The sequence below is a fragment of the Cebidichthys violaceus genome, unplaced genomic scaffold (assembly GCF_023349555.1).
Source record: "Cebidichthys violaceus isolate CVI_PGR_0920_01 unplaced genomic scaffold, fCebVio1.0.p SCAF_1, whole genome shotgun sequence".
NCBI lineage: Eukaryota > Metazoa > Chordata > Actinopteri > Perciformes > Stichaeidae > Cebidichthys > Cebidichthys violaceus.
In genome coordinates this window covers 22,111,055-22,125,842 of record NW_027176262.1, presented here as the reverse complement: position 1 = coordinate 22,125,842, position 14,788 = coordinate 22,111,055, and the positions used below count along the sequence as shown (strand labels likewise).

Below are 14,788 nucleotides of genomic sequence, written 5' to 3'. Positions count from 1 at the left end.
CTGCATGAGCATGCTTATTGCTTGTTGAGAGAATGAGAGGTTGAATCCCAGAAGCAGCTGTTTGACATTATGTAAGGTACCTTGAATTCACTCACTGAATTGAGTAATCTTAACTGATTCTGCTGGCACAGAAATATGATCACTGCCTGGTTTATTAGACAGCATTTCCTGCAGGTCTGATGGTGCTGACCGAACCTCTACATAAAATAATTTAACGGCTTCCTGCATGCTAAATACATTGTCAAAGTAATCCCACTTTTCCCACTTTGTCCAACAGCAATACATAACTAATATTGCTACCTGCAGCAGCCAATACAAAATATTGTTAATTGCTACTTTTGTTAATAAATTCAAGACTTTTCAATACCTAAGGCCTTTTTTGAGGAAACAGTACACAGTGCTTTTTAAAACTTTACAAGACATGTAGAAAAATTGTTTAAACATCCCAAATACATCTTTTGACATTTGTGCATTCAGTTTGAGAGCTCTGCCAAAACTACATCAGCCAGTTCAAGAAGCACACAGGTTGTCCTGAAGCTTGCCTCTCTCGCCGGGGTTGACTTTGTCTGTGCAGCAGAGAATTGTCTTCCTGATGCTGCCCCTGAGATTCTGATCTCTAAAGCCGTAGATGAGCGGGCTGAGAAAGCGTGGAGTGAGGATGAAACAGAAATAATTAAAAAAGGCAATGTCCTCTGGGGGCCAGTTGGCATGCAGCACTAAGAGAGATTCAGTGATGGGGTGAGTGAAGGCCAAAATGCACAGCAGCAGCTGAAAGCCGTGTAGCATCACCGTGTGCATGGCTTTGTTCACAGACACTTTGTCCTGTCTCATCTTCCTTGTTTCCAGCAGGATTCTCACGTATGTAAAGAGGATGACAACAGCCACGACTGCAAAAAAGAGAATATATACACCAACTTGGAACAAAGCCTGGACTGGAGATATTTTAAAAACGGTAGATTTGCAAAACATAGAGGTGGAGATGATATCCACTGCAGCATCCCTCAGAATGATGGAGTAGTTAACAGTAGGGAAGATACAGCTGATGAGCCACAGGGACAGAATAATTACCCAGATACGGTCTGAGCGCCAGGCAGCCGGGCGCTGCAGCGGATAGAAGATGGCTACATAGCGCTCCAGAGACATGGTGGCCAGGATTAAAGGTGTGTTCTGGAAAGTGGCAGTGGAAAGGAATAGCATAGGAACACAGAAGGCAATAGACAATTTCACCTGGGCCATGACAAACAGGAAGAGCAGCACAGAGGACAAGAGCTGGAGAGTGTCATTGATCAGCATGGAGGCAAACAGGATGTAACGGGTGGAGTCCAGGTACTGCCTGTGAGATGCAAAGATGTGCAACATGACAGCAATACAGTAGAGGAAGATGCAGAAGACGGGGATAAACACACACACCTTGATGATCACAGACAGGCTTTTGTTGGTAGTTGAATTGCCTGGAAAGTCAGTCAAATTCTGCATTTTTCAACTGGGCACTAGAGCAAACCTGTAAAAGAGAAATAAGTTTAACATCAAGACACAAACTAAAATACGTCCTAAAATATACAGGTATTTTTTGATTATTTAATTAGGATTAGAATAAGAATAGAAATGAGCTGATAAAATAAAAGAGCAACACAGATGCTTGATAATTGAGAAAAAAACCTCACAAAACAACAAAACATACTATTTGCACTTTAACTTAGTACACATTCAACCTTCAGAATAAAAGAGCCATACACTCACCTAGGAATGTCTTCATCAGTCAGAAGAGAAGCTTCAGATTGCTGTACTTCTTATCATACAGCTTACATGTACAACATCTTTGCGATGCTCTGCCTCTTATCTCAAGTGTTTGGCCCAATTCAGATCCGTTTGAGTCCGGCCCATCTCCTCCAGAGACACATTATTTGCGTGCTATCGTCATACGGCATAACGTTTCTCATTAATGAAGATTTCAGTGGGGATATGGAATCCTGTTGTAGTATGGAAGCAGTTCAGCAAACAAGTTCACAATGTATGATATGAAAATAACCTGTTTTGATCAAAGGGGCCGTTGTAAAAGCAAAGCCCTTCTTTAATTCTTATTTTTCAGCCGACATCTAATAACCCCATACGTACTCTTTTAAATCAGACAAACACCAGTTCGTATTTGGAACCACAGCTTCAAGGTGACTCATTGCTGACACTGGCAACCAGGATCTTTCTCCATTTATTCCAAGTTTACAACCACGATAGGCCTTTTACACAGCAGACATTTTGACTTGTCCTAGTGGGAGAGGCACAGGTATGCTGTGTTTGGCAGAAAAGATAAGATAATGTTTAAGATAATGTGGCAATAGACTGAAGTTATTCAAAATAAAACAATAAATAGGCCTCATAGCAAGAAGTTACCTAACTTTAATAGAAAGGAGTTTGCATGTTGTCCCAATGTCTATCAGATTCAACTGACTTCCCTTTGTTCAAAGACGTGCAGGTCTGGTCCACCAGCCACTAATTCGTCGTCAGATTTCCTGTAAACTTGCTCATAGTTTGAGCTACATTTGGGAAGAAACCTACTTTATGTGTTTTAAGACTTCTCTACCAAATAGGCTTAGCACTGAGCTATATTTTTGTTGTATGAAAATGCTGTTATCCACAACAATATGGTTATTCCACACATTTTACTTCCTTGTCAAAACCTGGCGTCTACATTACCCACAATGCAACTCAAAAGCTCAGTTGGAGATCTGGGTCTGTTCTGCTAGTACCAGCTAATGTAGCCTTGAGCCCCTAGCCTCAAGCAGAGATGAGGAGTGGGCTATAGAGGTCTGGTAAGATCTCTTCTTTCTAGGTATTGAGTCAGTGCGACACCTGCAGGTGAATGCTTTGTACAACAACCACGCTGATATTTTAGAGCTGCACGGTAAAGACCTTTTGAGTGACTTCATTATTGTGGGGAATCTTTAAAAAAATAATAGATACAAGAGAACAAACTGCAAATTATTACTGTAGTGTTTAGAAATATTAATATGTAATGTGATGTGCTGTTAAGTAACAAAATAATCAAGTATATAAGGGACCACACAAAGTCATCATTTTCTTATATCATTGTATAATTGACTTGGTGATAAGCCTTCACCATATATATATATATATATATATATATATATATATATATATATATATATATATATATATCATCGCCACCCATACTTACAGAAAACATGAGACTTGTAACACAATTTTAACAACTTTTATCAGCATCAAAAATGGTGTTCATGAATTCAAACAGCAGTTTTGCACCAGGGAAAAACACATTGATTTGTTCATGAAAATATCAGTGTACTAATCTGCATTAATCTGCAAGCCTTTTGTTATTTTTGGGTTTACGAATATGTGTAATACAGTCTAATCACAATGGATTTCAGCAGGCCTGAAGCATAAGCTGCTACCCAGTCACACAGTCCTGCATGAGCATGCTTATTGCTTGTTGAAAGAATGAGAGGTTGAATCCCAGCAGCAGCTGTTTGACATTATGTAAGGTACCTTGAATTCACTCACTGAATTGAGTAATCTTAACTGATTCTGCTGGCACAGAAATATGATCACTGCCTGGTTTATTAGACAGCATTTCCTGCAGGTCTGATGGCGCTGACCGAACCTCTACATAAAATAATTTAAAGGCTTCCTGCATGCTAAATACATTGTCAAAGTAATCCCACTTTTCCCACTTCATCCAACAGCAATACATAACTAATATTGCTACCTGCAGCAGCCAATACAAAATATTGTTAATTGCTACTTTTGTTAATAAATTCAAGACTTTTCAATACCTAAGGCCTTTTTTGAGGAAACAGTACACAGTGCTTTTTAAAACTTTACAAGACATGTAGAAAAATTGTTTAAACATCCCAAATACATCTTTTGACATGTGTGCATTCAGTTTGAGAGCTCTGCCAAAACTACATCAGCCAGTTCAAGAAGCACACAGGTTGTCCTGAAGCTTGCCTCTCTCGCCGGGGTTGACTTTGTCTGTGCAGCAGAGAATTGTCTTCCTGATGCTGCCCCTGAGATTCTGATCTCTAAAGCCGTAGATGAGCGGGCTGAGAAAGCGTGGAGTGAGGATGAAACAGAAATAATTAAAAAAGTCAACGTCCTGTGGGAGCCAGTTGGCATGCAGCACTAAGAGAGATTCAGTGATGGGGTGAGTGAAGGCCAAAATGCACAGCAGCAGCTGAAAGCCGTGTAGCATCACCGTGTGCATGGCTTTGTTCACAGACACTTTGTCCTGTCTCATCTTCCTTGTTTCCAGCAGGATTCTCACGTATGTAAAGAGGATGACAACAGCCACGACTGCAAAAAAGAGAATATATACACCAAGTTCGAACAAAGCCTGGACTGGAGATATTTTAAAAACGGTAGATTTGCAAAGCACAGAGGTGGAGAGGATATCCACTGCAGCAGGATCCCTCGCAACGATGGAGTAGTTAACAATAGGGAAGATACAGCTGATGAGCCACAGGGACAGAATAATTACCCAGATACGGTCTGAGCGCCAGGCAGCCGGGCGCTGCAGCGGATAGAAGATGGCTACATAGCGCTCCAGAGACATGGTGGCCAGGATTAAAGGTGTGTTCTGGAAAGTGGCAGTGGAAAAGAATAGCATAGGAACACAGAAGGCAGCAGAAAATTTCACCTGGGCCATGACAAACAGGAAGAGCAGCACAGAGGACAAGAGCTGGAGAGTGTCATTGATCAGCATGGAGGCAAACAGGATGTAACGGGTGGAGTCCAGGTACTGCCTGTGAGATGCAAAGATGTGCAACATGACAGCAATACAGTAGAGGAAGATGCAGAAGACGGGGATGACCACACACACCTTGATGATCACAGACAGGCTTTTGTTGGTAGTTGAATTGCCTGGAAAGTCAGTCAAATTCTGCATTTTTCAACTGGGCACTAGAGCAAACCTGTTAAAAAGAAATAAGTTTAACATCAAGACACAAACTAAAATATGTCCTAAAATATACAGGTATTTTTTTGATTATTTAATTAGGATTAGAATAAGAATAGAATTGAGCTGATAAAATAAAAGAGCAGCACAACACCACAAAACAACAAAACATACTATTTGCACTTTAACTTAGTACACATTCAACCTTCAGAATAAAAGAGCCATACACTCACCTAGGAATGTCTTCATCAGTCAGAAGAGAAGCTTCAGATTGCTGTACTTCTTATCATACAGCTTACATGTACAACATCTTTGGATGCTCTGCCTCTTATCTCAAGTGTTTGGCCCAATTCAGATCCGTTTGAGTCCGGCCCATCTCCTCCAGAGACACCTTATTTACGTGCTGTCGTCATACGGCATAACGTTTCTCATTAATGAAGATTTCAGTGTGGATATGGAATCCTGTTGTAGTATGGAAGCAGTTCAGCAAACAAGTTCACAATGTATGATATGAAAAAAACCTGTTTTGATCGGAGTTTACCCCGGTGGACGTGAGGGTCGCCTCCCTACGCCTGCGGGTTATGGGGGGGAAAACTCTGACTGTTGTCTGTGCATATGCACCGAACAACAGTTCAAAGTATTCGGCCTTCTTAGAGACCCTGACTGGAGTCCTGTATGGGGCTCCAGTGGGGGACTCCATAGTTCTGCTGGGGGATTTCAACGCGCACGTGGGCAACGATGGGGATACCTGGAGAGGCGTGATTGGGAGGAACGGCCTCCCTGATCTAAATCTGAGCGGTCGTTTGTTGTTGGACTTCTGTGCTAGTCATGGATTGTCCATAACGAACACCATGTTCGAGCATAAGGATGTTCATAAGTGTACGTGGTACCAGAGCACCCTAGGCCGAAGGTCGATGATCGATTTTGTTATCGTATCATCGGATCTGAGGCCGTATGTTTTGGACACTCGGGTGAAGAGAGGGGCGGAGCTGTCAACTGATCACCATCTGGTTGTGAGTTGGGTCAGAGGGTGGCGGAAAACTCTGGACAGACCTGGTAAGCCCAAACGGGTAGTGCGGGCAAACTGGGAACGTTTGGAGGAGGCCCCTGTCCGGGTGATCTTCAACTCACACCTCCGGCGGAGCTTTTCTAGCATCCCTGTGGAGGTTGGGGGCATCGAACAGGAATGGACGATGTTCAAAGCTTCTATTGCCAAAGCTACGGCGGTGAGCTGTGGTCTCAAGGTCTTAGGTGCCTCAAGGGGCGGTAACCCTCGAACACCGTGGTGGACACCGGTGGTCAGGGAAGCCGTCCAACTGAAGAAAGAGGCCTTCCGGGATATGTTATCCCGGAGGACTCCTGAGGCAGTTGCAAGGTACCGACAGACCCGAAGGGCTACAGCCGCTGCCGTGAAGGAGGCAAAGCAGCGGGTTTGGGAGGAGTTCGGAGTGGCCATGGAGAAGGACTTTCGGTCGGCACCAAGGTGTTTCTGGAAAACCATCCGGAACCTCAGGAGGGGAAAACGGGGAAACATCCAAGCTGTATACAGTAAGGATGGGACTCTGTTGACTTCAACTGAGGGGGTAATCGGGCGGTGGAAGGAGCACTTTGAGGAACTCCTGAATCCGACTAATACACCCTCTATTGTAGAGGCAGAGCTGGAGGCTGATGGCGGAGCATCATCAATTTCCCTGGTGGAAGTCATTGAGGTAGTCAAACAACTCCACAGTGGCAAAGCCCCAGGGATTGATGAGATCCATCCAGAAATGCTGAAGGCACTGGGTGTGGAGGGACTGTCTTGGATGACACGTCTCTTCAACATTGTGTGGAGGTCTGGGACGGTGCCTAGGGAGTGGCAGACCAGGGTGGTGGTTCCCCTGTTCAAAAAGGGGGACCAGAGGGTGTGTGCCAATTACCGAGGTATCACACTACTCAGCCTCCCTGGTAAAGTCTACTCCAAGGTGCTGGAAAGGAGGGTTCGGCCGATAGTCGAACCTCGGATTGAAGAGGAACAATGCGGATTCCGTCCTGGCCGTGGAACAACGGACCAGCTCTTCACTCTCGCAAGGATCCTGGAGGGGGCTTGGGAATACGCCCATCCGGTCTACATGTGTTTTGTGGACCTGGAGAAGGCGTATGACCGGGTCCCCCGGGAGATACTGTGGGAGGTGCTGCGGGAGTATGGGGTGAGGGGACCACTTCTGGGGGCCATCCAATCCCTGTATGCCCAAAGCGAGAGCTGTGTCCGGGTTCTCGGTAGTAAGTCGGACTCATTTCCGGTGAGGGTTGGCCTCCGCCAGGGCTGCGCTTTGTCACCAATCCTGTTTGTGGTATTCATGGACAGGATATCGAGGCGGAGTCGTGGGGAGGAGTGTTTACAGTTCGGTGGGCTGAGGATTGCATCGCTGCTTTTTGCAGATGATGTGGTCCTGATGTCTTCATCGGGCTGTGACCTCCAGCACTTACTGGATCGGTTCGCAGCCGAGTGTGAAGCGGTTGGGATGAGGATCAGCACCTCTAAATCTGAGGCCATGGTTCTCAGCAGGAAACCGGTGGATTGCCCACTCCGGGTAGGGAATGAGTCCTTACCCCAAGTGAAGGAGTTCAAGTACCTCGGGGTCTTGTTCGCGAGTGAGGGAACAATGGAACGTGAGATTGGCTGGAGAATCGGGGCAGCTGGGGCGGTATTGCAGTCGCTTTACTGCACCGTTGTGACGAAAAGAGAGCTGAGCCGCAAGGCAAAGCTCTCTATCTACCGGGCAATCTTCGTTCCTACCCTCACCTATGGTCATGTGGACTGGGTCATGACCGAAAGAATTAGATCGCGGGTACAAGCGGCCGAAATGGGTTTCCTCAGGAGGGTGGCTGGCATCTCCCTTAGAGATAGGGTGAGAAGTTCGGTCATCCGTGAGGGACTCGGAGTAGAGCCGCTGCTTCTTTGCGTGGAACGAAGCCAGTTGAGGTGGTTCGGGCATCTGGTGAGGATGCCACCTGGGCGCCTCCCTAGGGAGGTGTTCCAGGCACGACCAGCTGGGAGGAGACCCCGAGGGAGGCCCAGGTCCAGGTGGAGGGACTATATCTCCAAACTGGCCTGGGAGCGCCTCGGGATCCCCCAGTCAGAGCTGGCTGATGTGGCCCGGGAAAGGGAAGTTTGGGGTCCCCAGCTGGAGCTGTTGCCCCCGCGACCCGATCCCGGATAAGCGGACGAAGATGAATGAATGAATGATGAATGAATGTTTTGATCAAAAGGGCCATTGTAAAAGCAAAGCCCTTCTTTAATTCTTATTTTTCAGCCGACATCTAATAACCCCATACGTACTCTTTTAAATCAGACAAACACCAGTTCGTATTTGGAACCACGGCTTCAAGGTGACTCATTGCTGACACTGGCAACCAGGATCTTTCTCCATTTATTCCAAGTTTACAACCACGATAGGCCTTTTACACAGCAGACATTTTGACTTGTCCTAGTGGGAGAGGCACAGGTGGAATTAATCACACTAACGATGGCTCTGTTGTATCCAAGTGTCCCGGTGAGAGTGACAGTTTGGTCGTGCAAACACTCGCGACCCATCACGCTTAAATGTGTGGACGCTGTGCAGAAGACTTTGAGCTGGTGAAGTTGTGTGAAACTGACTGGCACTGAAGAGGTCATTGGTTTTTTTTTGGGAGCTACATATAACTACTGGACAGACTGGAAAACCACACTGGTAGCTGCAAAATGTCCCGTGAAGTGTTTCAAACAAAAAAGATAAATTGCTGATACAGAGCACTTTCACTAAATTGAGCCTTTTCCAGCTGGAGGAGGGATCTCTCGTATTGATTGTTGGCACTGGCTGATTCTGCTGAGTGGACACTTTCAAGTGCGCTGGGTCAGTTGTTCCAGCTGTGTCTTGTACAATGCAGTTTGTGAACTATTGAGCAAAGTGTTTTGGCAGCGTTTGGCGGTGGACTGTGAGACTGTAGTTTGTGAGCTGCATACATGGCTGTCAGTAAAAGGAAGTCAATGACTGCAGGACAACCAAAAGACAGTCTTTGACCTGAATCAAGCACTGCGAGTGGTGTGGAGATGCCCAGTTGAAGTTGATAATGGGTGCTGTACTTAAGGTTCACTGCTGACTCTTGAGAAAGCACCACAAAGATATTTCAGACTGGTTTGTAGTGGTAGGCCTGTCCTTGTTCTGATGCAAGTCAAACTGTAAACAGTTTCCAGTGGTGCAAAGTAACTAAGGACATCTACTCAAGTGCATCTCTTAAGTACAATATTGAGGTACTTGTACTTTACTTGAGTATTTCTATTTTATGATGCTTTATACTTCGACTCCACTACTTTTGAGTGGCAAATAGTTTACTTTATGCACCACTGCATTTGATGCAAGCTTATCAACAAGTTACTTTGCAGATTTAGATCAGTAATGCAAAATATCATCAAAAAATGTATTTAGCTGTATTTTTCTAGCATATTAAGTAGTTCAATTAGCTCCACCTTTACAACCTGCAGCATTGAAGTGCACATTAATGCAGCAATTATTATAATACAATTGCTCATTCTGCAAAATGACTGTTTTTACTTTTGTACTGTTAGGATATTTTGATATGAATAGGTTTGTATTACCTCAGAATGCAGGACTTTTACTTGTAACAGAATATTTCACTATTACACTGTGTTATAACTACTTTTAGTTAAGTAATACCATTTCCTCAAAAATTGACAGCCCCAAAAATAAAGACAGACTTATTTGAAGAGTAAAAAGTTCGCCATCTGATCCACAGTGAAAGTGTATCTTTGTGAAACTGGCCTTGGGAGACAATAACACTCAGCTGTCAGCATGAGTAAAGGCTATGAGGTAAACCTGCAGAAATTACAATCAATAGTTCATATTTTGAACTCAACACCATTAGCTAAAGTTGAGATAAATGTCAGACCTAATCAACGTATGTTGTCAGGGTCAGGGTTCATGGACGTTGCACTTGGCTGTTCAATTTAAGTTGGCCGAACATGTGTGAACACAGAGAGAGAGAGTGGGGGGTTATATGTTGTTGACAGTCGATACAAAGATCAGTACTGATAACACTTGGTGGCTTCGTATTTCAAAACTTGACCAGAAATAACCTGAATCCAATTTCACAGGATGTATCGTACATCCTACATTTTTGTCGGTATCAATAGGTTGCAGGTTTGTTTGTACCGTATGCGTGAGGCAGCTCAGATGGTTGTGAAGTGCAGAAGGGTCACAAACACCTTGAAAAAACGCTGATCTGCCACGAAGCATGGAATACACCGCATTATCTTTTTTGACAGTGTTCCAGCGTCCCACACGTACACGTTACTGACGTCAGTAATCGCAGACGAGAAGTAGGCTAACCTGCAGGTGCAACATCGGTATTGTTTTGAAGAGGATGATGAAACCCACAGAGATGTCTCTGTAGTGTAAATGACACACAATGAGCAGCACTATAGGTGAGACACTGCGCAACGTCTCCAGAGCGCACGTCTTGTATCCCCTGCTTAGTAATTAACAGACTGGTTGATTATTAACGTAAAGTTCCTGAATCTAATTGTGCAAACAGAAGCTTTCATTTGTTTGTCAAACTCTGTCGGGAGCAGCTCACTGGCGCTCGTCAGCTCTTTGCGCAGGTTCTGCATCAGTAATCAGGGCTGCAGGTGATTGGCCCAATATCTGTGTCCAAAAACAACTTTGTTCCTCTGAACCCCAGTGGACTCCACCCCAGCAGATAACGTATTTGCAGGCTATCAGACAGAATGAATGCTATTGCCAAACGTTTGGCAGCAAACTTTTTAGGAAAATATTAAATGACGTGGAGAAGTGACAAACACAGTTTAACGAAGAGAAGTATAGCAAGGGCGCAATATAATTGTTCTTAATGGGCTGTGTGAGGATAACATGTATGCTGTGTTTGGCAGAAAATATAAGATAATGTTTAAGATAATGTGGCAATAGACTGAAGTTATTAAAAATAAAACAATAAATAGGCCTCATAGCAAGAAGTTACCTAACTTTAATAGAAAGGAGTTTGCATGTTGTCCCAATGTCTATCAGATTCAACTGACTTCCCTTTGTTCAAAGACGTGCAGGTCTGGTCCACCAGCCACTAATCCGTCGTCAGATTTCCTGTAAACTTGCTCATAGTTTGAGCTACATTTGGGAAGAAACCTACTTTATGTGTTATTCCACACATTTTACTTCCTTGTCAAAACCCGGCGTCTACATTACCCACAATGCAACTCCAAAGCTCAGTTGGAGATCTGGGTCTGTTCTGCTAGTACCAGCTAATGTAGCCTTGAGCCCCTAGCCTCAAGCAGAGATGAGGAGTGGGCTATAGAGGTCTGGTAAGATCTCTTCTTTCTAGCTCCAAAACCCCAGATTTTATTTTTCATTTTCAAACTCATAGTCTTCAGACCCGACCAATGAGTCAATTTATTGGAATTCACACAGCTCCCTCTGAAGCCAAAAATGGCTTTGCACTTTTTCTTTCCTCATATGGAGTACTAGGCGTCTCCCTGACATGTCAACAGACACATACAATTGATGCAGATCCCCTTTAACCTTGTGATAGACTAGCAGCCGTAACAACATTTGAATGCATGAAGCCATGAATAAGAGGACTAAGCAGGAATAAAAGTTACGTATTTAAAGTACTTGACATTTTTAATTTCATGAATGATCCAAAGTTTAACACCCCTTAATAACTAGCCAAACCTTTCAGACAAAAAAGTATTATTCCTCTTTCATATACACCCACAAACTCACACACAAACACACACACGAGAGAGAGAGAGAGAGAGAGAGAGAGAGAGAGAGAGAGAGAGAGAGAGAGAGAGAGAGAGAGAGAGAGAGAGAGAGAGAGAGACCTGCACGTAATTCCTGTCCCTGTGTTGTTTTTCAGATAAAGCCATATACGTACATTTGTAGACAAAGTCAACAGATCAATACCTTTTACGCAATGAAATGGTGCTGGGGTCTTACAAATACCGGCCGGACACGACACGTCGAGCAGACAGACAGATTGCAAGCTTCAAACAAGAGTATTTCTCTGATTTTACAAAGACAAGCAAGTGTACAAGATTAGTTGGAATTGCGGAAAACAGTAAATCTACGGTCAGCAACTAATTTTACATAGATCACGAATACATTCTTCAAGTGCAGCTGACCTAATTAACCTGCAGAATGCAAGCTGTTGGTCAGTGTTCAGTGTGTGCTAGCCGCGCTGCTGGAGGACTACTGCGAAACCCGACAGACCTGTCACTGCTGCGGACCAACAACAATGTGCTCAGGAGAGGAGCAGCCTGCATCCGTTTCATAAGGTAGGTCATGAATCAAAAGCAGCGTCGGTGCCTTGACTCGGACATTGCCTGTAGATTTAGCAAATTAAAACGACAAGATTACAACTCACAACACTCCCAAACTGTGAGCTGAAATACCATTGATCAAGACTAACAACCTTCTGCCCCACTTTTCAGCAGCAGGAAGTCTGGAGTTCAGAAGTTGGGGGAACGAACAGATACTAAGCACATCAGCATAGCGCCTTTAAGTGTTGGCCGCGGGCTTTACGCTATCCCTTTTACACAGGTGGGTTAGTGTCCAACCAGAGACCAGTGTACTGGAGCTGCACAAATCTTGTGTTCCTTCAGACAAAGTTGTTTTTTTTGTTCTTCATCTTATGTACTTGGCGACATTGAATGCAAGAGTTAATATACTGAATTTTCCCACATTTGTAGCAAATGGAAAACCTCTCTCATGACTCCCTGATCAGAAGAGCTGCCTCCGTGGTTACAGACAGTTCATGTACTTTCCTCTCCCAGACCTCCTTGGCTCTAATAAACGCCCTGGCAGACTACTCAAAGGTAGGTTGTCATCCTATGCGAAACCTTTTATCCACAACATACAATTGTCAATCTGAGGGTTTAATTTGCTGCGAAAAACAAAAAGAAGAAATCATCACGCTACATTAAACAGATCTTTCCATAAATTCATGGAGAGAGAGACATTGACTTCAGACAGTGTCTTTATGTTTTTGAGGTTGATTTGCACATGTACAAATCCAGACTTTCATTTTGAGAATGACCCTGTACTGTCTGTCCTCCCTCTGTTTGCTAACAGGCTGTGCACACACGCATTGCTGTCCAAAGACGCTATTTAGCGTCATTGGGAAAACTGACCCCAGCAGAGAAGGATTCGTTTCTGGAGGTGATCAATGGCCAGCGTGCAGAGGTTAGTTTGTGTTGTTGAAAACACATATATACGTACTCCAGCTTTCTTGTATTTTGTGTTAAAATCTGAGCATTTTAAATCAGCTATTGCTATATGCAAAAACAATCTAAAAAAGACACATTTATTCATTCATCTCTTTTTCCTAACAGGCTAGTGACAGACTACATGAATGCAAACGTATTGAGTCAACCTGGATCAATGCTGTCAACTTGTGTAAAATGGCAGCCGAGGCAGCACACACCTCAGGTGAGTGAAACGTGCACGGCACTATTTTTTTGGGTCTCGATACAATGCTAAAATACCGTTGTTTTTATAGTTATGGAATAATGAAAGGATTCAAATCAATGAACCAGATGCTGTCACGCAGCAGAGCTTGAATTAAGACTAAATGGATTAAGCTGACTGGAGTGCCTTCTTAAGCTCCACATGTAATGTTTGAACTCAATCTAGTGCTACCTCAACCCTCAAACTTTCTCAGCAATTTAACAAAATGCGTGTTTGAATCTTTTGTGTGTTTCCAGGAGCCGAGCAGGCGTCCATCACGGTGAGGACAAACATTCAGGTGGCCCAGTCGCAGGTGGCGGAAGCCAGGAAACTGTCAGCGGATGCAGAGAAGAAGTTGGCCGAGACTAAAGTGGAAGAGATCCAAAGGATGGCAGAATATGCTGCCTTTCTAGACGATAGCGAGGAGCATGAGGTGCATGAGGCGTATCTCCGAGAGGACTAAGACAAATAGACAGACATATTGTTTGTTTTTCCTATTACGTCTCTCTTGTTTTTGCATATAATTACATTCATTAATGTTGCATTAATCCTTATTTAAGACTATTTATTTGATTAGTGAACGCCAGCTGCTTTTCGAGCAATGATGGAGTAATGATTATCGAATCTTCAGTATCTACTGTACGGCAGTGCGGGGCTTATCCAGCATCGTCCAATGTTGTTTATTGTTTGTTTTGTTGTAACAGAGACATATTTTTTATAATGCTATTGTTTGCATCGTTTTTTTCACTGATCACATAATAGCAAAAATAAAATTATTTTGGATTTGATTCGACATATGTGTGATGGGTCCTTGATTTTTGATGAATGAATATGTTATTGCTATGTGGATACGGGACGCCGTCACTTCACAACGAGAAGGGTCTTAGAATATCTTCTTTGCCTGTAAAAGGTTTCCTAAAGACGAATGACGTGTGTGATGGCAGCATTATCGGCAGATAGATAATATTGTTCATAAAGCATGATCTACAACAAGCTGTGCAGTTGTAAAAAAAAAAAAAAAAAAAGAATAAAAAAATATGAAGTTAAATATGAGTATACTTCCGATACATAGATTGAGTGCTAACCTTACTTAAATAGCATTTTCAATATGACAGTCTCCAACAGGATGCACATCATTTTGGCCACAACATGAGTCCGTATTACAATGTGTATTACCAAGAGTAATAACATATAAAACAAATGTAACTTTTTAAATTGCTCTACTTTAATTAACTACAGTGCATTGACCATTTTAGATGACTATATAGCCTGAAACTTGTGCTTTGACACATATCAAATACTGAGGCCATAGAAGCAGCAGATCTAGGTTTTCTCTCATAAAGTTATTGCACTATTTCAT

General features: G+C 43.4%; 3 protein-coding genes across 4 annotated transcripts; 1 reads left to right on the top strand and 2 right to left on the bottom strand.

Moving 5' to 3' along the window:
- Nucleotides 1-510: 510 nt before the first annotated feature.
- On the bottom strand, nt 511-1,751 carry LOC137885264 (odorant receptor 131-2-like). The gene is made up of 2 exons (XM_068727496.1): nt 1,741-1,751; nt 511-1,501 (listed from the first exon to the last, which is right to left on the bottom strand). The coding sequence occupies exon 2, from the start codon at nt 1,474-1,476 to the stop codon at nt 511-513; it is 966 nt and encodes a 321-aa protein (XP_068583597.1). The 5' UTR covers nt 1,477-1,501; nt 1,741-1,751.
- A 2,201-nt stretch (nt 1,752-3,952) lies between these two features.
- LOC137885181 (odorant receptor 131-2-like) lies at nt 3,953-5,174 on the bottom strand. Its single transcript, XM_068727377.1, has 2 exons — nt 5,164-5,174; nt 3,953-4,946 (listed from the first exon to the last, which is right to left on the bottom strand). The coding sequence occupies exon 2, from the start codon at nt 4,919-4,921 to the stop codon at nt 3,953-3,955; it is 969 nt and encodes a 322-aa protein (XP_068583478.1). The 5' UTR covers nt 4,922-4,946; nt 5,164-5,174.
- Nucleotides 5,175-11,936: 6,762 nt separating this feature from the next.
- diabloa (diablo, IAP-binding mitochondrial protein a) lies at nt 11,937-14,221 on the top strand. 2 transcript variants are annotated; one of them, XM_068715317.1, is made up of 6 exons: nt 11,937-12,257; nt 12,417-12,522; nt 12,672-12,797; nt 13,054-13,164; nt 13,314-13,410; nt 13,686-14,221. In XM_068715317.1, the coding sequence occupies exons 1-6, from the start codon at nt 12,121-12,123 to the stop codon at nt 13,889-13,891; spliced, it is 783 nt and encodes a 260-aa protein (XP_068571418.1). In that variant the 5' UTR covers nt 11,937-12,120; the 3' UTR covers nt 13,892-14,221. The 2 variants fall into 2 exon arrangements, with proteins under 2 accessions (XP_068571418.1, XP_068571415.1); XM_068715314.1 differs by having other exon boundaries at nt 12,414-12,522.
- The last annotated feature ends 567 nt before the right edge of the window (nt 14,222-14,788 follow it).

What these genes read in the sequence shown, in the direction of transcription:
- LOC137885264 (XM_068727496.1), bottom strand. Translation starts at nt 1,476, where the DNA reads ATGCAGAATTTGACTGACTTTCCAGGCAATTCAACTACCAACAAAAGC.
- diabloa (XM_068715314.1), top strand. Translation starts at nt 12,121, where the DNA reads ATGCAAGCTGTTGGTCAGTGTTCAGTGTGTGCTAGCCGCGCTGCTGGA. An exon ending in GCCTGCATCCGTTTCATAAG is followed by an intron (nt 12,258 to 12,413) that starts GTAGGTCATGAA and finishes CCCACTTTTCAG; the next exon opens with CAGCAGGAAGTCTGGAGTTC. An exon ending in CCCTGGCAGACTACTCAAAG is followed by an intron (nt 12,798 to 13,053) that starts GTAGGTTGTCAT and finishes GTTTGCTAACAG; the next exon opens with GCTGTGCACACACGCATTGC.
- LOC137885181 (XM_068727377.1), bottom strand. Translation starts at nt 4,921, where the DNA reads ATGCAGAATTTGACTGACTTTCCAGGCAATTCAACTACCAACAAAAGC.